Source organism: Felis catus, chromosome E2 (assembly GCF_018350175.1).
Source record: "Felis catus isolate Fca126 chromosome E2, F.catus_Fca126_mat1.0, whole genome shotgun sequence".
Taxonomy (NCBI): domain Eukaryota; kingdom Metazoa; phylum Chordata; class Mammalia; order Carnivora; family Felidae; genus Felis; species Felis catus.
The window spans coordinates 17,553,635-17,575,874 of record NC_058382.1 but is presented as its reverse complement, the minus strand read 5'-3'; the positions used below and the strand labels follow the sequence as shown (position 1 = coordinate 17,575,874).

General features: G+C 52.5%; 1 protein-coding gene and 1 long non-coding RNA gene across 2 annotated transcripts; both read left to right on the top strand.

Annotated features, from left to right (window-relative positions):
* Positions 1-4,942: 4,942 nt before the first annotated feature.
* On the top strand, positions 4,943-7,012 carry LOC102900320. The gene is made up of 2 exons (XR_442049.4): positions 4,943-5,263; positions 6,765-7,012. It is a non-coding gene; the product is annotated as an uncharacterized LOC102900320 (long non-coding RNA).
* A 4,193-nt stretch (positions 7,013-11,205) lies between these two features.
* Positions 11,206-17,725, top strand: LRFN3 (leucine rich repeat and fibronectin type III domain containing 3). The gene is made up of 3 exons (XM_003997932.4): positions 11,206-12,302; positions 13,613-15,054; positions 17,097-17,725. The coding sequence occupies exons 2-3, from the start codon at positions 13,628-13,630 to the stop codon at positions 17,560-17,562; spliced, it is 1,893 nt and encodes a 630-aa protein (XP_003997981.1). The 5' UTR covers positions 11,206-12,302; positions 13,613-13,627; the 3' UTR covers positions 17,563-17,725.
* The last annotated feature ends 4,515 nt before the right edge of the window (positions 17,726-22,240 follow it).

Here is a 22,240-nt window from a genome sequence, read left to right as displayed (position 1 = left end):
GAGTATTACTCAGCAATCAAAAAGAAGGAAATCTTGCCATTTGCAACTACGTGGATGGAACTGGAGGGTATTGTGCTAAGCAAAATTAGTCAGAGAAAGACAAAAATCATACGACTTCACTCCTATGAGGACTTTAAGAGACAAAACAGAGGAACATAAGGGAAGGGAAATAAAAATAATATAAAAACAGGGAGGGGGACAAAACAGAAGAGACCCATAAATATGGAGAACAAACTGAGGGTTACTGGAAGGGTTGTGGGGGGGATGGGCTAAATGGGGAAGGGGCACTGAGGAATCTCCTCCTGAAATCATTGTTGCACTATATGCTAACTAATTTGGATGTCAATTTTAAAAAATAAAAAATAAAACAAGCTAAAAAAAAAACTACTTGGTGGCTACTTCAACCAATAGACAGCAGGAGAAGTGATGCTGTGTGACTTCAGAAGCTGAGTCAGAAAATGCTAAGCAGTTTCTTTCTGGATCTTTTGGGACACATGCTCTGGGAGAAGCCAGCCGCCATGTAAGATTGCCATGCTGGAGCGGCCATGTGCATTTGCTCTGGTCAGCAGCCCACTGACCTCTCATCTGACAGTCAGCAACATTGCCAGCTATGGGAGTGAGCCACCTGGGACACCAGGCCCGTCGCGTTTTCAAATGACTCCAGCCCACTCAACATCTGAGTTCAACCATATGATGGACACCAAGTAAGAACAGCCCCACTGAGCCCTTCTTGAATAACTGATCCATAAAGTCAGAGGGAAAAGAAAATGGTTGACTTAAGCTGCTTAGTTTTTGGATAGTGTGTTATGCAGCAGAAGATAACTGAAACACTGGGGTCGCAAATTCTACCCTAACCCTAGTCCTACAGCAGCAAGACCTATAATGTGACTCAGTGAGGTGGGGACACCACGGCATGGTGGGGACCCTGGTTTGTCCGGGACCCCGTGCTGTGCTGCTCTAGGCTGTATTTGCCCCCAGACCTGTTCCTCATCCTCCCCTTTCTGCCTGCATCCCAGGCCAGTTTCCAGCCTCTCCCTTTATCTGGATTTACCTGGGGTTCTGCCAACAGGAAGCAGTGGCAGGAGCCCAGCGAGTGGGAGCAGCAGGCCAAGGCAATTCTTCCCTCTCCCTGTGGTTGTGCCTCCCCACAGCTCCAGCCAGCTAGACAATCCTTCTGGGTCTCCAGCTTCTATGAGGTGACTTTGTCTCTGGGTCTGATGATGGTAACTCCTTCTTTTGTTCCTCCAGCCTGGAGTGACAGTGGCTTCCCACTGCTGCTAATTTCTGATTGCTTCACTGGCTCCTACTTGGCCCCTTAGCTCCTCCATCTGGTGCATAACCACCTCCATGTGTTAACGTCTCTCTCTTCTAATATCTGTATCTCCATCAGGCCTTCGTAGGTTTAGCAGCTCCAGCCTACTGTGCCCAAGGAGAAAAATGGCCTCCAGGGGTGCCTAGGTAGCTTAGTCAGTTAAGTGTCCAACTCTTGACCTCAGCTCAGGTCATGATCTCACAGTTCATGAGATCGAGGCCCACATCAGGCTCTGTGCTGATAGCACAGAGCCTACTCGGGATTCTCTCTCTCCCTCTCCCTCTGCTCCCCCTCAAAATAAATAAATAAAATATATAAATAAACATAAAAAAATAAAAGTGGGCTCCAAGTTGTCAGATATCCCAACACGGCAGAAGGCAGAAATCAGGAGTGTCATCGGGGTGTTCCTATTTTTCAAACACTGTGGACGCCAATGGTCCTCTGACTTCAGGGTAGGTAGAAGCCACAAGAGAGACTGAGGAGGAGCACTTCCTAGGTCAGTGAACAGACCTATCTTGAGCACCTACTATGTGCAGGTAGGAGCTGGGGACAAAGTGGTAAGCAAGAGAGGTGAATCCCTGCCCTTGTATGCTTACGACATTTAGTAGAGGAGACAAACAAATGAAGAAGGGGAAGAACAATGTGTGTAACATGCCACGCAGAAGGAGAGGTGGGTGATATGTGAATGTGGGCGTCGGGGAGTCAGGCTTCAGTTGGAGTGACACAAGGACAGCATTGAGATGGGGCATCTGAACTGAGAGACCTGAAGGACAAGAGAGCTAGACCTACACTACAAAGATCTGGGAGAACTCTATTCCCAGAAGAGGGGATGGCCATCACAAAGGCCCCGAGCCAGGAAAGAGCTGGGAGTGTGTGAGAACAGCAAGAAGAGATGGCTGGGGCCGAAAGAGTGAAAGGGAAGTTGGAGGACAATGTGAGGTTGAGGAGGCTGCAGAGGTCACGTGACAGAGGGCTGCAGCAGCCACAGGAAGGAGCTCAGAGTTTACTGTAAGGGCAACGAGAAGCCATTGGAAGGTTTTATGCAGAGAAGTAATACGATCTGACTTATGTTTTTGAAAGACACCCCTTGCCCCTCCCCTCAAGCTGTGGTGAGAGGACTACAAGTAGGACACAAGATTAGAGGCGGGTTTGTTAGCAATTGTGGTGGTCCATTTGGTGCCGAAAGGGGCTCAGACCAGGGTGTTAACAGTGGAGGGGTGAGAAGTGGGTGGGTTTGGGAGAGTACTGCATCACAGAAAGCAGAAGGGGAGTTTTCAGACGGGATTGGTCTGAAGGACTTGTTAAAATGCAGACAGCTGGGTCCTATATCCCCAGGGATTCCAGTTCAGTGGGTCTGGGCAGCAGAGAATTTGCAATTGTAACAAGTTATCATGCGCTGTTGCTGCTGCTACTGACCCAAAGATCACATTTTGAAAATCACTAGGTCGAAAACAATGCTAATAGAAATATAATGTAATATGTTTCTAATAGATTTATTTCTAAATATATTTCTAATAGAAATATAATGTATATAATAACATGTGTTATTTAAAAATCTCTAGTAGCCACATTTCAAAAGAAAAGTGAAAGTATTTTGACAAAATATTTCAATCATATATTTTATTATTAATATATCCCAAATACTATAGTTTCTTTTTTTTTTTTTAATTTTTTTTCAACGTTTATTTATTTATTTTGGGACAGAGAGAGACAGAGCATGAACGGGGGAGGGGCAGAGAGAGAAGGAGACACAGAATCGGAAACAGGCTCCAGGCTCTGAGCCATCAGCCCAGAGCCTGACGCGGGGCTCGAACTCACGGACCGCGAGATCGTGACCTGGCTGAAGTCGGACGCTTAACCGACTGCGCCCCCCAGGCGCCCCCCAAATACTATAGTTTCAATACATTATCAATGTCTTTAAAATTCTCAAGACATTTTACATTCTTTTTTTTTTCTTTCTTCCTTTTTTTCAAAGTAAATCTTTGAAATCCCAGTATGTATTTTATACTTAGAGCACATCTCAATTAGGACTAGCTAGCCCACTGTGTGGCTAGTGCCTACTAATACTGGCCAGGACAGGATAGGCCCATCATGGCAGGATCATTGAGTTAAGGATAGAGAAGTGACTCTTGAGTTTGGCAATAGGGAAGAGCTTTAGCAACACAAAACTATTGGGGTTTTGTGTGTGTGTGAAACAGAGGGAAAGAGATGAAGGGGAGAGCATGTAGACACTTCCCTCTTAAAGTTTGGCTGTGTTTTTATAATGGATGAGTCAGGCTGACAACTCTCAAACCCAACATTGGATATTAATATCACAAGCAAGAAACATCCAGACATTATTATGTGCCTCCTGATCGAAGAACTCAACATCACCCATGAAGCCTACTTACCCCCAAATTAAACCTGAATCGGGGGGTGCCTGGGTGACTCAGTCGGTTTAGCAACCAACTTCGGCTCAGGTCATGATCTCACAGTTCATGAGTCCAAGCCCTGCTTTGGGCTCTGTGCTTACAGCTCAGAGCCTGGAGTCTGCTTTGAATTCTGTGTCTCCCTCTCTCTCTCCCCCTCCCCTGATTACGCTCTCTCTCTCTCTCTCTCTCTCTCTCTCTCTCTCTGTCTCTCTCTCTCTCTCTCAAAAACAAATAAACATTTTTTAAAAATCAAAAAACAAAACACAAAACACCTGAATCTGACGCAGCTTCTACATCTGTTTGCAGGACATACAGGAGACAGAAGAACATAACGAAGGACACCAAGTGCAACCAGCCAAATCAGACAGGTACCTTTGTGAGAGGTACCAACAAAATGCAATGCATAGATCCTGTGTGGATTCTGATCTGAACCAGTCAACAGTCAAGACATTTATAAGACAATCAGGGAAATCTGGAGACAGGTTGGATACTGAATAAAATTAAGAAATTATTTGTTTTTAGGTGTGATAAAGGTGTTCTTTTTTTGAAAGAACCTTGTGTTTTAGAGATACATATAAAAGTATTTGTGGATGAAATATGCCGTCCGGGATTTACACTAATTCTGCAGGGAGGGAGGCAGAAAAAATAAAACAGGATTGGCCATACGTTGATAATCGTTGAAGAAAGGTGCTGGGTACCTGGAGGGTCATTACCCCATTCTTCCCGTGTGCACGGTTGAACATTACCATAATAGGGTGGGGTTTTTGTTGTTTGTTTTGTTTGTTTTTTAAAGGAGGGAGAGGGGGTAACTGTGAAGGAAAAGAGAGAAAAGAAGGGGAAGGGATTGTTTTCTTTTAAGACTGAAGCGCCACGAACAGTCTCGAGAGCCGGCAAGGGTTAGTGGAGATTCAGGAGCGCCGCAGGCGGCTGAGCTGGCTCCAGGGCATACACAGCGGCGGGGGTCTGGTCTCGCAGTTCCCTGAGTAAGGGATTGCGCAGCACCCCACGCCCCCACGCCGTTGCTTTAAAGCGGCGGCGACTCCCGGGACTGAACAGCTGCTGCCCCTACCCACCCGCTAAGGTCCATCTGGCTAGACCAACCGCCCGCGCCGGCGCAGCATTTCCTCCACGGGGCGCGGGCCTCCGCTCCGCCACCCCACAATTCCCCGCGCCGCTCCGGAGGCGCGCTCTCGGTGGGGGTGAGGTCTCAGCCCCCAGATTTGAGCAAGGTGAGGCAGAGGGTGTCGCGTGGCCTTCTGGGAAATGCAGTTTACTTCCCGGGCTGGAAGCACCGCTTAAACCACCCACGAGACTACGTGCCCCACAATGCGCCGCGCGCGCAGTGGCTGAGCGGTGTGTTGCTGCCCCCAAGTGGCGACTGAGGGGTTGTGTCCCGACCTGGGAATAGTGCTGAGAGGAGCAGCAGCGGGGACGGGACTTGGGGACTCGGGTTGCCCTGGGAACCTCTGGGAAGCCCATCCAGATGGTGAGGCTTCCAGACATGGGCCAAGGAAGAGTGGTGGTGGTGAAGAAGTTGGAGGTAGGGGCCACTATGAAGATTAAATGAAATCAGGACAGTAACTGTTGGCTCTATATTATCGTTATCATTATTACAGCTAGTACTTATAGAGTAAACACATCTGTGCCAGGCACTGCTCCCAGCTTCTTACATGAATTATCTTATTTAATCCTCCCAACAGCCATATGAGGTGCTATCAGCCAGCCCGCCTCTTGAAGGAATGAATGAAGAATGAAGTTGAGGCCCAAAGAAGGGAATAATTTGCCCATAGTCAATTCAACTGGTCTGTAACAGACCTGGGATTTGAACTTAGACTGTCAGGCTTCAGAGTCAGTACTTCTCTTCCTCAAGACTGCAACACCCTCTGATCATTCAGTTAAGTTATCCCAAGATACTAATTAGCACATGAATCAACTAAAAATGGCTATTAGCATGTGGATCTTTTTGAGTTGGTAATTGTTGGTTGGTGTTCCTGCCCAAGTTTGTGATTTAGCCCTGCTCCAGGACAGAGTTTACAGTCAGCATAGATTTACAGTTTGCACATGAATCAGCACAGGTTTGTGTTCACAGAGATCGGATTTCTGATTAGCACTTGAATCAACAGTGGTTTGTGTTAGGAGCTGGAATCATTAGGTTAATGATTAGCACACAGATCTGCACAGATAATAGATAGATCACACAGATAGATGATAGATAGATAGATCACACAGATAATACAGGGATTATGTTCAAACCTATGTACCCCCTTCTGGTCCAGGTGACTTCATCCTCAAATGTTGCCCTCATCCCTTCACTGAACCTCCACTCCCAACCCCACTGTCACACACAGGCAGGCAGACCTGGTGATTTCTTTGTCCCTTCCCTCTCCCCAATCTTGTTCATAATGGAATATCACAGCGACAAACACAGGTCCAGAAACTACCTGTTCTCTTTCTGCCTTATGAGGAGACAAAATTCCAAAGCCTGGACTGTGCCTGATTCACAGGTGTGTTCCCAGCACTGGGCCTGGCACATAGTGAGGGCTCAATAAATGCTTGGGGGGAAAAAAGTGTTGGATACTCACTATCATCTTTCAGCACTGACCCAGAGATTTATCAAATCAAGCCAGATTCACTTTGCCCTCAAAGGAGTCAAATTTGTGATCACCCACCCCAAAGGCCGGGACCAGGGTAGGTGGGTGGGTGGTCAGCGTGGGGCTGAGACATCTCCCTGGAGCAGGATTCGCTGTAGTGAATGGAAGGAGATCCCACAGCCTCTTCCTGCTGCTTCCCCCTGAGGTTGTGGATCTGGTGGTGGTTGATGTTGGGTCCATTATCATCCATACACTCTGCATAACTACGATGGCAGGAAGCTGCCCAGCCTGGGGATATGTTCTCAGCCCTCCTTGCATCTGGGGTGGCTATGTGATTAGTTCTCTCCAATAAAATACGGGCAGAAGGGAGGTTTATAGAGGGTCACTTCTGGGCCAAGCTTTTTAAGAAGCTGGTGAAACTTCTTTACCCTCTCTCCTCCCATTTGCCAGGTGGAAGCAGATAATTTGGAGCCCCAGGAAATGATGGAGGCACAAGATTAACCAGTCTGCTGTGTGAGTCACCAGATGGAGGACAGATGCCAACCAAGCAGGACACCTGTGGCAAGAAATCAACTATTGTATGAAGTCACTGAAATCAAGGGAGTTCTTTGTTACAGTAGCTGACATTACACTTACTGATACTCCGACCCTTCCTCTCTGGGCCCCTGATATCAATAAACCTTGAGCACCCCCTGTCATTCTGTGAAATGAAACTCTAATCCCCAATTGTGGTGTTCCGGCTTTCACATAGCGTTTTCATACAGTGGCCCACTGGCTATATGTTTACTAATTAAAACTCATCGGTATATTCCACTCCATTCTTTGCCCAAATGTAAACTTGCCCCCGTGGAAGTCTTCTTCCACGTTGACAGGTGGAAGTCATTAAAGCAGACCCTGAGCCTCACGTTAGGTCTTCCACCAGAGCTAAGCAGAACCTCATACACAGGATCTTGTGGTTGCCCTGTAGAAGTCAGTGCTTGCCTGGAACCCATCAGTCTGATTTACGGTGGTGGTTAGTGTATATGTTTGGGAGGGTGGGGAGTATGCACTCGTCTTCTTGCCCCTCTCTTTTGACCCATCCGTATGGAAATGCACCTTCCGACCTAATCTTTAAAGCCAGTTCCTGGTCTGGGGCATCTGGGTGGCTCAGTCTGTTAAGCATCTGACTCTTGATTTCAGCTCAGGTCATGATCTTGTAGTTTGTGGGTTCAAGCCCCACATCAGGCTCTGTGCTGATGGTGCAGAGCCTGTCTGGGATCCTCTCTCCCTCTCTCTCTGCCCTGCGCTCATGCTCTCTCTCTTTCTTTCAAAATAAATAAATAAACTTAAAAAAAATGAAATGAATTCCCAGTCCTCAGTATCAATTCATGTGCTAATTACAAAGCTGAGCTAATTCCAATGAACCCCACTGGCTAGGCTTGGGTTGGCAGGGACTAGTTGAGGATAAGGAGACACCACCTCCATCCATGATTGCTCAAACAACCCTCAACTTGAAGAGGGCCTAAGTTTATTTGTAAAGTGATTTTTTAACAGACTTCATTGATTTGAATACCTTATAGGTATTTGATACGACTTTCTGAATGTTTCTTGTGTATATATGTGGGAATGTGGCTCACGCATGCAAGAGAGAATCTGTGCAGAATGTGTTTTTACACATATGATCTCTCACATGTCTGAGTGTGAGTCTGTGCATGTGTGTGTCCCCTATATTTGAACAGGAAGCCAGGTGTATATGTGTTCCATGCGCCTGCTGTATCTGTGTTCTGGTGAGCCTCTGAGTACGTGATGTGCATGTGTGAATATGGATGTGTCCCCCGTGTGTATTTGTGTATATTCAGGCAGATTCTGTGCATGCATATGAGCAGTCCTCTTCCCCCAAGGCCCCCTCAGCTCTCAGGCAGTTTAACCTCATTCTTCCTGCTGTGGCTGTTTCCGCTGCTTTTGTCCCCTTCTCCAGATGTTGTAATTAAGGAAATGCGGCAATTAAGTGGAACCCCCCAAAACACCATCCCATCAGGATACCCTTGCAGGAGCTAATGAGGGGTTACAGCACATGCAGACACATGCACGGTACTACTCGGGTATTGCAGGGACCCCCAGACTGCACATGCTATAGAATGAGGGCACACAAGCAATATAGAGGTCCCTTTGCCCACCTACTCTGTTCATACTCATCCTTCAGGTCTCAGCATAAAGGTCCCCTCTCCAGGAAGCCTCCCTGACTGGGGCCCAGGGGGTGGGGGTGCCTAAAGGGTCGGATTCTGCCTCTGGGGCCCCACACCCTTCTGCTTCCCCCATCAGGAGCCCTGACCACTCTGGCCTGTGCTTTGCCATCAAAGTATTACTTTGCCCTGTGCTTCCCCTGTCACACCCTGGCCACTGTGGCCTGGGCCTCTGACATGACAGTCCCAATCTGTCTAGCCCAAGCTTCTCCTAGCGCAGCCCTGACCACGCTGGGCTGTCTGGAGATGTGTCTTTTTCCTTTTGAAATTTGAGCTCAATGAAAGCAAGACCTGACACTGCCTTGGTCACACTTCTGCCGCCGTGTCATTTAGCACACAACCATGCCCAGAAATCTACAGTAAATGTTGAACCGGCATCTCTGCCTCTGCCCCTCTCTGCTCCCAAACCCCTCTTTATGTCTCTAAATATGCTGGTTTCTCTGGCACACACTTAAAATGCTAAGTCCCCTCAGTCCACTAGGTTTCGGCACAGCTGTGGTGGACAGCTCCATGCAGGTTGCAGAGCACCCTGGTTTAACCCAGTGGTTCTCACAGTGTGGTCCCTGGACCAGCAGCATTAGCATCACTTGGGAACTTGGTAGAAATGCAAACGTTTGACCCCACCTAGACGTATCAAATCAGAAACTCTGGGACTGGGGCCTGGAGATCTATTGTTAAGTTCAAGGCGATCCCAAAACAACTACAATGTTGAGGACCAGCGGGTTTAGTTCATGCAGGGCATCCCTCTCTGCTTTTCTGTCTCAGATCTCAGATGGCTCTCAGTACCACTCTCTCGCACCACAGACACAACTATTACCCAAAGGGGTAACAACTGGTGGATAAATGCAGCAGGAAGAAATCTTGCAGGGGGTAATAAAAGAGGGGGGACCATCATTTTGATGTGTTCTGCAAGATTCCTTAATGTTCCCCAGCTGAAGTAAGCCCCAGTTGCCCAGAGCGGTAACCTGTTCTTCACCTGCAGCCTCTATTAACTTTCTTCATCCTCTGCCTCATTCTCCCCCAATCCCCTGCCCATTTCCCCCAAATCATCCAGTTCCACTGAACTCTAATTCCAGCGTGCTCTCGGATTGTCCCCCGGCATTTCCCTGTATCTCCCCCACCTCCACCACTTCTGTAGTGTCTCTGAGACTTCTACATCCTCTTTTTGAGTGTCTGAGTAACCAATATCCACTATGCTGGCCCAGGAGCACTGATGAACTTTGCTAATGATCTGGAAAGGCGGGCCCTAGAGCTGAGTTAATTTTAGCTGCCGTTTTTCAATACACATGAGTGGAAGGAGCCAAAAGTCTGTTCTGAAACCTTCAGCAGAGCTAGGGATGCCAGGGTGGATGTGCATCGATGTTCCTGCCCCCAACAAGGTTGCTTTACTCCTCTACTCAGAAGGGAGATCCCCAGGGGTGGTTTGTGACCATTCAGGTTCCCCCAGGGTTAGGGCCATGACCAAAGGCCAAGACTGTGTTCCCTTCAGACCAGGGGCCCCAAAGATCAGGTCCTCCATGTTGCTATCACCAAGTTCCCAGGGCAGGCATGCAGGCCACCACCCACATCTGTCCTCCTGCAATACCATGTGCCGGGAGACGTGTGGAACGCCCCACCCTTCCCTCCACTATCTTCTCACAATAGTCTGGACAGGCAGGCCCCACACCTGGTGAGTCATGTGTTTGTACATTTCTAGCAGAGTCCTCTGTGGGGCAGTGAACCTGAGTCAGTGAACCTGAGAGGGGAAGGCAGTGGACACACTTTTCTGGGTCAACCTGTCCAGCCCCCTGCCTCTGTCCCATTTCCTATCTTTTTCTTCCTCCATGGGATATCTGCCCAGTGTGTCTTTAGGTCTAAGCTATAACTCCAGAGGGCACAAGGTAGGGGAGCCAAGTTTTCCCCTTGCAGCCAGGGCAAGGAGGCTTGGGAAGGAGCAGTTTCTTCTCTGGCCTGAAAGATCAGGCTTGTTGCTGAACAGGGTCCAAGTAAGGAAATGCCACCCAGGAAAGGGCATCCCAGGGAGGTGGTGCTGAGACAAGGGGACAGGAGAGAGGCTTGGGGGCCCGAGGCTTTGGGATGTAAGGCATATCCAGGGCTATGAATAAGAACTGGACACACACACACACACACACACACACACACATACACATACCCATCTTCACAGTTGAGTTGCCCCAGTTCAGTATCTGCTACCCCCTCCCACCTACCCCCTCCACCCACCCATGTCTCTGTCTCTTTGACTTTTTCTATGTCTCTGTCTTTGTCTGTCTCTGTCTTGTCCTTATCTATTTCACTGTCTCTGTGTATTTCCCTCTCTCTTTGAATATGTGTATCCTTCCATCTCTCTATCTGCCTCTCTCATTGTACTCCTGTCTCTCAGTCTAAGCCTGCTTATCTTTTTGTCTCTGTCTCTCTCAATCTGTGTGTCTCTTTGTCTCAGTCTCTGTGTCTCTCTCTGTGTCTCTCTGTATCCAAGGATTTTTTTCTTGCTCCCAAGCAACGCCAGGGCGACTCCATGGGAAGTGGGGCTGGAGGCGCGCCTTTGAGAGAGGGGGCTGCCTACACCTTTAAGCGCGGGCACGCGCAGGGCCTGCGCCTTTAAGCGCGGGCGCGCGCGAGGCCCTAGGTTCCCGGCGAGGAGGCCGCGGGAGCGCCCGGACCCGGCTTGCCTGCCCGGCCCCCGCCCGGCCCCCGCCCCGGCCCCGGCGGGGGAGGGGTCTCTGAACACGGCCCCTCCCCCCTGCGCCCCCACCTGCGCTGCAGTGCCTCCACCCCGCGTGTCCCAGTCTGTCCGTCTGTCCTCGCCCAGGCCTCGCCCCACCCCGGCCCCCGGGGCTGCCTTGCCGCCCTCCCCACCGCATCCGCCCCCCTCCCTCCGGGCCAGTCCCCGCCGCAGCCCGGGAAGCAAGCCTGGACCACGCTGCCCCAAACCCAGGGCCGGCACCCCGACATCGGGGGGCCTGCACCCCGAGATCGGATCCAGAGATCTGGAAACCTGAGCCTGAGACCCTGATCTGGGGCTGGGACCCCAAGACCTGGAGCCTGAACACCTAATATCTGGGGCTGGAATCTCAACTTCAGTCTCTGGAACCCCAAGACTTGGAATATGGACCCCAAATTTTGGAGTCTGAACCTCAAGACTTTGCATCTAAAACCCCAAATCTGAAGCTGAACTCTGAATTCTGTGCCTGGGACCTCGAATCTGGGATCAGATTCCCATACCTATACCCTGGAACCCGCTATTTGGGACCTGAACTCTGAGATTTAGGCCTCAAATTCCAAGATCTGAACCCCGGTATTCCAAGGGGCCTAAACCTGAGTTTGAGCCTGGAGTCCTTGCTGCAAACCCGAATGCTGAAATTGGAGGTCTCTAGACCTCCAAATCTTGACTCAGCACCCCAATATCTGAACCCAGCACCCAAGTATTGGATTCCAGGACTGGGCTTTGAGACTCAGACCCTAGACTCTTCATTTGGCTGTTTAGCATCCCAAGACCAGAGCTAGGAGACACTCGCTCTGACCAACCCAAACTGGAGCCTGGGTCTCTAAAATTGGCCCTTAGAAGCCGTGTATTTGGAGATCTAGGACCCCAAGTATCAAGGTCTGCAGACTCCATGGCCACAGATCTTGGCTGAGACACAGCACAGTCCCTCTGCAGAGGCCTTGGGGACAGAGAAGGGATGACCAGGCGCCCCCTCCAGAGACCTAGCCCCTGACCTCTTGGAGCCTGAGGACTCTGCTCCCTGGGGGGGGGCTTCCAGCTCAGGTAAGGCTATTGGGGGACCCTCATGTGGGGGAGGGACTTGGGAGGAACTTTGTGGCTGGGGGTGGAGGTAAGTGAGGGCTAGGTCCCCCTGGGCACCCTTGGGGTTTCCCCAGGAAACAGACACCCTACCACCACCACCAAGGGTTTGCCTCCAGCTCCTGCCGTGCCTCTCTGGACATTTATTCGACCAGCATTGCCCCTGTGACCTCTTCCCCAGTTGTTGGCACCTCCAGGTCTCTGATCTCTCACTCTGTTCTCCAGTTTCTTCCCACCATCTGTCTCATCTGTCTCTAGACACCTCTCCTAGCCACTGCTCCTCTCACTGACCATCTCTGTTCACCACTCCTCGCTCCGATCATCTTTGACACTTCTGTCCACCGCTTCTCTCTCAGGCCACCTCTGTCTACTGCTTCACTCAGTGACCACCTTTGACATCTCTGTCCGTCGTGCCTCTCTCTAATCATCTTTCACCAGCTCCTCGCTCTTGTCCACCCCTCACTCTAAGCGTTTGCCTGTCTCTGACCATCTTTTGCCATCACTCTTGCCCTCCGCCCACTGCCTACTCTGACTGCCAGTCTATGGCCATTCCAACCATCTCTGGCCCTTACCGACCACCTCTCTTCTCTCTGTCCCTCTTGAGTACTGGAATTCCCTAATCATTTCTAACATCTCTGGCTGCCTTTCCTCTCTGATGACCTCTCCCCGTACTCCTCTTCCTAATCAGCTGTCCTTATCTCCAGCTGTGTCTGACACGTCTGTCCTTTCCTCCTCTCTCTGACTGCCTCTCTGGCTTTTGACCATTTCTGACCATCTCTGATCATCTCTCTTAGATCTCACCACCCCTGACTATGTGCCTTCCTTTGTCCACTTCTCATCTTCTTGACCATCTCTAACCACCTCCCTTCTCTGGTCATGTTTGACTACTTGTAGCCATTCCCACCACCCTGACCACTTCTTCCTTCTGGCCAGCTTTGCCCATCTCTTTGACCACATTTAAAACACTCTGGCTTCCCTCCTGCCCACTCCCCCCCATTGTCTAACTGTCTCTGACCATCTCTAGTTACCTCCCTTTCCTCTGACCATTTCTGCTCCCCGTGTCCCTCCATGACACATCCCTCTGAGTCTTTGACCATCTCTTCTGCCTTTTGATGTGTCTGACCACTCCCACTCCTCTCTCTGACCATCTTTGACCCAACTCTTCTGCTCTCAGCCCACTGTGACCTTCTCTCCTGGTCTTGGACCACCCTAATGCCCTCTGGCACCCCTCTTCTGGCCTCAGCCCGCCCTAATGCCTCCCTTCTTCCCTGTAGGCCGCCCTGCCCGAAATGGCCGTCCTTCCACTGCTCCTCTGCCTGCTGCCGCTGGCCCCCGCCTCGTCTCCGTCCCAGCCAGCCGCACCCAGCCCGTGTCCCCGCCGCTGCCGCTGCCAGACGCAGTCCCTGCCCCTAAGCGTGCTGTGCCCGGGGGCAGGCCTTCTGTTCGTGCCACCCTCGCTAGACCGCCGGGCAGCCGAGCTGCGCCTGGCGGACAACTTCATCGCGGCCGTGCGCCGCCGGGACCTGGCCAACATGACCGGCCTGCTGCATCTGAGCTTGTCGCGTAACACCATCCGCCACGTGGCAGCCGGCGCCTTTGCCGACCTGCGCGCCCTCCGTGCCCTGCACCTAGATGGGAACCGGCTGACCTCGCTGGGCGAGGGTCAGCTGCGCGGCCTGGTCAACTTGCGCCACCTCATCCTGAGCAACAACCAGCTGGCAGCCCTGGCGGCCGGTGCCCTGGATGACTGCGCCGAGACACTAGAGGATCTCGACCTCTCCTACAACAACCTGGAGCAGCTTCCCTGGGAGGCTTTGGGCCGCCTGGGCAATGTCAACACACTGGGCCTCGACCACAACCTGCTGGCCTCTGTGCCCGCTGGCGCCTTTTCCCGCCTGCACAAGTTGGCACGGCTGGACATGACCTCCAATCGCCTGACCACCATCCCGCCCGACCCACTTTTCTCCCGCCTGCCGCTGCTAGCCAGGCCCCGAGGCTCACCTGCCTCCGCCCTGGTGCTGGCCTTCGGTGGGAACCCGCTCCACTGCAACTGCGAGCTGGTGTGGCTGCGGAGGCTGGCCAGGGAGGATGACCTGGAGGCCTGTGCCTCCCCACCCGCTCTGGGTGGCCGCTACTTCTGGGCTGTGGGCGAGGAGGAATTTGTGTGCGAGCCCCCTGTGGTGACTCACCGCTCGCCACCGCTGGCAGTGCCTGCGGGTCGGCCAGCTGCCCTGCGCTGCCGGGCAGTGGGGGACCCTGAGCCCCGTGTGCGTTGGGTGTCACCCCAGGGCCGGCTGGTGGGCAATTCGAGCCGTGCTCGTGCCTTCCCTAATGGGACGTTGGAGCTGCTGGTCACTGAGCCGGGCGATGGTGGCATTTTCACTTGCATTGCGGCCAATGCAGCTGGTGAGGCCACCGCTGCTGTTGAGCTGACCGTGGGCCCCCCGCCACCCCCCCAGCTAGCCAACAGCACCAGTTGTGACCCCCCGCGGGACGGGGATCCTGATGCCCTCACCCCGCCCTCTGCTGCCTCTGCCTCCGCCTCCGCCTCCGCCAAGGCAGCTGACACTGCGCCCCCTACGGACCGTGGTGTCCAGGTGACTGAGCATGGGGCCACAGCTGCTCTTGTCCAGTGGCCAGATCAGCGGCCTATCCCGGGGATCCGCATGTACCAGATCCAGTACAACAGCTCAGCCGATGACATCCTCGTCTACAGGTGCAGGGTCCAGGCAGTGGGTAGCTTGGGTGGCAGACTGAGGTGGGGGGAGGGTTGGAAATACATCCATTGACACCCCAGGTTGCTGCACAGCTGAGAAATGAGGCTGAAGGTAAAAGAAATCTGGCAGCAGTGATAAAAAGAAATAAGGCAGCAAAAGTCAATAGTAACAGATGTAAAAAAGAAATCAGGCAGCAAGAGTAAAAAGTAATCAGGCCAGAAGAGTCCCAAGTTAATGGGGGGAGCCAGGTAGAGGGGTACAGACAAATCAAATATAAAGATAAAGAAAAACTAGTTGTTTCCAGATGACAGGGCTAGATGCAAACCGTGCTGTGAGAAGAAAAGGAGATCAAACAGGAAGGTACAGAGTTCACGGGGAAAATGAAATGAGGGGGCCCTGCTGCAAAGGAACTCAGACCAGATTGAAAGGAAAAATGGGGGAGGAGGCTAAATAGGCTTTGGGTTTGTGCAGTGTGAACTCCACATGTTTAGTGTTCTAATGTGACATCTCACGTTTTGATTTTCTAAATCAAATCAAACCTAGTTCAAGCTCCACCTACTAGGTGAACAGGAACATTCACTTTGCCACCGTTGGGGATTCCCGTCTCTGTTCAGTTGTTGCAAACAGTAGAAGAAAACTTGGGGCTTAGAAGCCCCAAGAAGTGGATCAGTACATCTTCTGCCCCCGAGCCGAGAGCATTTGGAACATCTGCTGTGGCCACATGTGGCCGTAGTGGTGGCTCTGACACAGATGCTGCTGACACTTCTCACCCAAGTCTAACTTGCATGGATGGCTATGGACGCTTCCCTCTTCCCGCTGCCAGGCTAGGCCAAGGGTGCAGTCCCTGAGGCCTGGCTGTAGAGGATCGGGCTTCCCGGGGCCTGGGGCGTGCACCTTATAAACCCAGTTCCTGGGTCCACTTTCCTTCCCCAGGGGCCCACATCTCAAGAGATCGTCAATCGATTCCCCTTTCAGTCCTGGAAATCTAGTGAGCTATTCTGTTCCTTTCCTCAGACAGCAGCACTCCATGTAGGGAGAGTGGGCTCCATGGAGGGCCCCACACCTGATAATCACACAAATCCTGTCCACCTTGCCTGGCGAGGATGAGACAAGTGCTCTTCTAGATAGCCACCCTCTCAGAGACAATCACAGAGTTCCCTGTAACTCCCTCATTAAAGCAGTTGAGGAATAAAGCAGGTTATACAACAAGTTAAGTCTCCCACAGGGTGCTCTGCTGCAAAAGGAAATAAGTAGAGTTGGGTGCTAAGGATAAAAGGAAATGGGAAAGGTAAGGATAAATAAGAACCAGGCAACAGAGATAAGAAGGGAATCAAGAGACAGAGCTGGAAGAAGAAATAAGGCAACAGGGAGGAAAAGAAATCAGCTGTGATGACTGAGGCACATCAGTTTCATGAAAACGGAATCAGCTGACAGGGCTCACTGGAAAGCAGGCCCTAGATACAACAATAATAATAATAAGGCAATGGGGCTAGGGGGACATTCATTGGCAGGTTAGAAGGAAATCAGGCATCAGCAGCATGGGGGAATCGGGTGGTTAGATGAGAGAATTCTAGCTGTACGCTGGAGGAAAATCAGGCAGTTGGAAAAGGGAAATCAGGCCCAGACTGGAGGAGAGGCAGATGGGAAAGATGGGAAGTTGAGCGAGGGTGTAGAGAGAGACTGGGGGGTGGGACCGGAGGGAAGTTGGGCAGTGAGGCTCCAGTGAAACTGAGCAGCAGAGCAGAGAAACAGTGGGCAGCAGCCTGGGAGGGAATCTGGGCACTGGGGCTGGAGGGAGATTAAACTGGGGGATCTGAGCAGCAGGCGCCAGGAGCATAAGATGACCCAGAGGTTATCAGTCAGGCAGCTGAAGGGTATCAGATGAAAGGGAATTTGAGCAGTGGTGAGAGGGAACTCGGGGTAGCAGCGGACTGGTGGGGGGTGGGGGGGAGGAGGATTCGCCAGACTGCAGGGTTGGGGTAGAGTGCAGGGTGGGTGCCGGGCAGCCAGAGACCTGACCCCTGCCTGCCTGTCCCTCCAGGATGATTCCCGCCGACAGCCGCTCCTTCCTGTTGTCGGACCTGGCATCTGGCCGCACCTATGACCTGTGCGTGCTAGCGGTGTACGAGGACGGCGCCACCGGGCTGACGGCCACACGGCCAGTGGGCTGCTCCCGCTTCTCCACCGAGCCGGCGCTGCGGCCCTGTGGGGCCCCGCACGCACCCTTCCTGGGCGGCACCATGATCATCGCCCTTGGTGGAGTCATCGTGGCCTCGGTACTGGTCTTCATCTTCGTGCTGCTCATGCGCTACAAGGTGCACGGCGGCCAGCCCCCCGGCAAGGCCAAGGCACCTGCACCTGTCAGCAGCGTTTGTTCGCAGACCAACGGCGCCCTGGGCCCCACACCGGCCCCGCCTGCCCCTGAGCCTGCTGTGCCCAGGGCCCACACCGTGGTCCAGCTGGACTGTGAGCCCTGGAGGCCCAGCCACGAACCCACGGGACCCTAGCCTCGCACCCACCTCTACGGCCCTTCTGGCCCCAGGGGTGGGAGGACCCAGGCACCCTGTGGGACCTGGCCTCAGACTCACCAAATTGCTCACGGTTTTTAAAACTCTGATGGGGAGGGTGTCGGGGGCACCGGGGCACAACAAGAAAGTCCTATTTTTCTAAGCTTGGGCCTAGGCCCTTGCCCTTGTCTCTGTCTGTGGGGTTTGGGGGGGATTGTGCAGGGGTCTGGAGTTGGGAATGCCTCCTCTGGGGAGAGACCCCTGCTCCATTCTGTCTGAGGTTCCTGGATGAGGCTAAGGATGGTCATCCATTCAGTCAACAGAATTCCCTGAGCGTGCTCCCTGGGCATGCCCTGTGCTGGATGATGCTGCCATGACCTAGACAGCCTCAAGCCCTTCTCAGACAGTGACAGTTTGGAGCGATCCAAGATGTGGTGATGAGGGAAGCCTAGGAGATTACGGGAGCCCAGGAAAGGTGCCTGACTCAGCCTAGGGTGTGGTCAGGGAAGCTTCCTGGAGGAAAGATGAGATCTGAGCATGACCTCCGAAGGAGATAATTAGGCCAAGAAGAAAGGGAAAGCTGTTCCCAGCACAGGGCCCAACACAAGCAAGGACTTAGTAAATGCCAGGCAGTGGAGGTACTGTGGTAGAAACAAGGCAGGAGAGGTGAGCAGAGTCCAGGACCTCCAGGCTGAAGATATCAGACTGGCCTGATAGTATTGGTGATCCATGGAGGATCTATGCAGAGGAGGGACAAGGGAGGGACTGGGCCTTAGGAAGATCTTTCCAGCTGTCATGAGGAGGGTGGACCAGAGGGGAAGACTGAAGCTGGGAGCCTGGGGGAAGCCAAGGCAGGCACCCAGGTGGGTAAGGACAAGGCTGGAGTGGGACAGGGCTGGGGGAAAAGAGTAGGGGTAGGTGAGAGAGGAAGCTGAATGGATGGGTTATGGAGCTGAAGGGCTTGTGGGGGAGGGAAGTGTCCAGGGTGAGGCCCAGGGCTCTGGCCAGGGGAGGGGACAGTGGAGCCACCTGATACAGAACCAGGAAGGAGGTGCAGGTTTGGGGAAGATGCTGAAGCCAGGGGGGGACTTGGTGAATGTGGGGGGTGGGGACAGAGGACGTCCGGGGGTGGCGGCCAGGAGACCTCGGGACCCTGGTCTGAGGCTGGAGCTGGGAACAGAAAAGAGGCTCTATCATCCGAGATGGGGAATGGGGAATGGAGACCATCAGGGTCATGAGACAGCCTATGGGACTTCCCATATTTAAGGGACAGGGAGAAAAACCTGACAGAGACTAAGCAGGAGCAGCAGATGGAGGGACAGAGTGAAGCAAACCAGGCAAGTCAGACCCAAGTGACAATTGTGTTTAATGATACCAAGGCCACAGTGACCTCAGTGAGAGCAGTGTCAGGGGGCTGGTTGGGCAGGTACCAGATTCAGCTGATTTGAGAGTAGGAGGTAAGAAAGTGTAGTTAGGGAGTGTAGACCCTGTGATTCTGTGGGCCTAAGGCCTGGTCCAGATTGATCTGGACCTTTCAGCCCTATGTCTCTGCAAGGCTGGTCCTCACTCTGTCTTGGGCTGCCCTAGGTCCCTCTCAGGCACCAGACCTGGAGGTTTGGAAGCCCAAACCCTGGGCCTTGGTAACACCAGGCCTCATTGGAGATCCAGGAATGAGATGGGCAGTAAAAGGAATAGTGTTCTCTGGCCCCAGTCCACCTGTGGTGGTGGGTCCAAAGGCAGAGATGGGGGTAGGGGAGAAGGACTTAAGTCCTCTGAGTGTTCTCTGGAGTGATGCTAGTGTGAGGGGCATGGTGAAGAGGGCCCAAGACTGGGCTGGCGATCCGCATGACCTGGTGCACATGACCTCGTCCTCATGGGATAGAACCCTAGATTCTTTAACAGTTTTCTTGGTGGGTGTAGGCTTTGAAAATGATCTTCCATTGGCCATGGGAACAACCTGAGTCCCAGGGACCTGATCTGACTCCCGAGCAGCTCCTCCAGCAGCATAATGAGGTCCTTGTTTGTTACCCTTGGTGGCTGAGGTCAGGTGAAGCCAGCAGGGAGCGTGAGGTGTCTTGGCCAAGGGGGGTCTAGGGAGGGGGAAGATTGGAGATCTAGTGCCAGCTACAAAATACCAGTTGCTGGCATGAGGGGGAGCCAGAGCGCACCATTCCTCAACCCTTTTTTTAAATTTAAACAATTTAGTGTGTGCCTACTCGTGCAGTGTACTGGGAATTCAGTACTGCGAAAATATAGGCACAGGTCCTGACCTCACATATCTCACCATTTGGTGGGGAAACAAATGTTAAATAATCACACAAGCAAGTGTAAAGCCGCTGTGGTGACGGGGAGGGGAGCCTTCAGGAGCGAGTCATGGGAACTGTGAGACCCTATAACCAGGAGACCCGACCCGAGAAGAGAGATTGAGAGAGGCTTCCTGGAGGAAGTGACTACTCAGCTGAGATCTGAAGGATGCTCAGGTTGGAGTCAACTACACAGGGGGTGGAAAGGGTACCTCATGCACATGCTGTTCAGAAGTGTAGGGGCTGAGGGATGCATGGTGAATAAAAGGGACTGAAGTGGGTGCTGAGGTGGGGTGAGGGAAGGATGCTGTGTTGAGGCTGGAAAGTGTGAAGGCGGAGATGATGCAGGACCCTGTAGACTGCTGGGAAGAGTCCAGATTTTCTAAGTGATATGAGAAGCCGTTGGAGGTTTTGAACAGAGTCGTGCCCCCTGATCTTCAGGAAGCTCCAGTGGTAGGTCTATTTGCACACGGGGGACAGAAGTGAAGAAGGGTGCCCAGGGAAGGGGCCACTGTGGCAGAAGGCTGACCCAGATCAGGTTGGGGCCTGAAGTGGATGGACTGGAGAGAGACTTGAGGCTACCTCACCAGAGGCCTCTATCCCCTATACGGAGGAGGACAATGTGGACCCTATCCAATAACCTAGCTCTTAGGCAAGACTGCAGAGACTGGCAGGAAGAGCTGTAGGGCCCTGGTGTCTGATACCAAGGATCCAGCCCTCAGATGAGGAAGCGTGGGAGTTAAGAACCTTTTCCAGGTTCAGGTACCAAGCAGACAGTGGACGTCGGCTCTCCAAGGCAGAGGCTGTGGCTGGTTGGAGGGAATGTGGACACGAGGAAATGCAGGCCTGGAAGGGGACACACACCAAGCAGTAGCTAATTACAAGTTTGGAAGAAAGGAATGTGGGAAAATATACATGCGGGCAGGCTAGTTCCTCTAGCATGGACCCCTCTGCCTCCGCAAGAGGGTGCCTGGACTACCCCCCAGCACCATGCAGGAACAGTACTACTATGGTCAAATGGTCACATGTATCTAGACTTTAAAGTTAAAATGTAGCTTGTCCAACACCGCCCAGTGGGGTGCACCAATTTCCTGAACGTAGGGAGGGCTACTACTCCTTCCGCGGCCCATCCCCTGTGTGGCTTTCAGAATGCCTTGCATATTTTTGAGACCAGGTTCCCTGAAACCAAAGTTCCAGGCTATTGGAGCGTTTTCTCGAACTAACTGTAGTCCTGATACCAGGACACTCCCCCCGTCTGCATGCTGTCACATTCAACCTATGTGTCTGGGTGCGGCTAATCTAACGCAGGCCCCGAGTGTCTTGGTGTCTGTGATCCCTTCCTTGCAGGGCCTGAGCTAATGCCAGGCTTTCACAGCTCTGTCCATGGGCACATATATGGGAGAGTCAGATAAAGGGATCCTCCGAAAAGGGATGTTTCTCTTCCGGGTTGAACATGAGCATGGCCTCTGCCTTTGATTCCTCCCTAGTGTCTGTCATGCTTCACAAAAGCAAGGATGGGTGGTCAGTGCTTGGTGTGGCCCAGACCTGTACAGGGTGACGCCGGGAACACGGTGGTGACCAACACAGCCCCACACCCCACCTTCACATAGTTCCAGTCCAGTGGAGGAAATACATCCTCACCAGGCAGTGGCATCCCAGGGTGGAGAGTGCCGGGATGGGGGAAGCACAGGCAAGATTGATTAAGACCTGTCTAAACCCAAGGGACTTTGGGAGCCCAGAATGGGCTCCTTACTGGGCCTGGCATAGGAGGTGGGGAGAGTCTATGATTTCCCGAATGCAGGGCCAGCTTCACAGCAGTATGACCTGTGCAGTCCCATAGCACCTCACATTTAGAAGGGCCCTGTGCTTGGCTGAACGCCCTGCTGTCGCCATCACAAAATTCTTAACAATTTTTGAACAAAGGACTCCACATTTTCATTTTGCACTGGGCCCTGCGTACGTGAGGAATATACAAAAAGAGCCAGGAGAAGAGAGGGTCTCCCAAGGAGAGAGAACATCGTGTGCAAAACACAAGAAAGGGAGAGAGGGTTGTACTCTTGGAGAGCTGGTCGAAGTTCTGTGTAGCTGGAGCACAGGGTAGAAGAAGGGGGGGTAGTGATGAGTGAGCCCAAGGAGTGGGTGGATGCCAGCCACCATGCTGAGGAGCTGTGACTCCTTTCCAGAGGCACTAGAGAGCCACCGGGGAGGAACTGGGTCAGGTTTGGACTTTAGAAAGATCTAGCTGTCTGTGATGGAAAGGGTGGCTAGGGACACGTGGCAAAGAACAAGGCCAGGGTGGGAGGCTTGGCTGCCTCTGGAAGGGGTCACTGTGGGCAGGCTATGAAGGGCCTTGAATACTTGGGTGACAGACACCC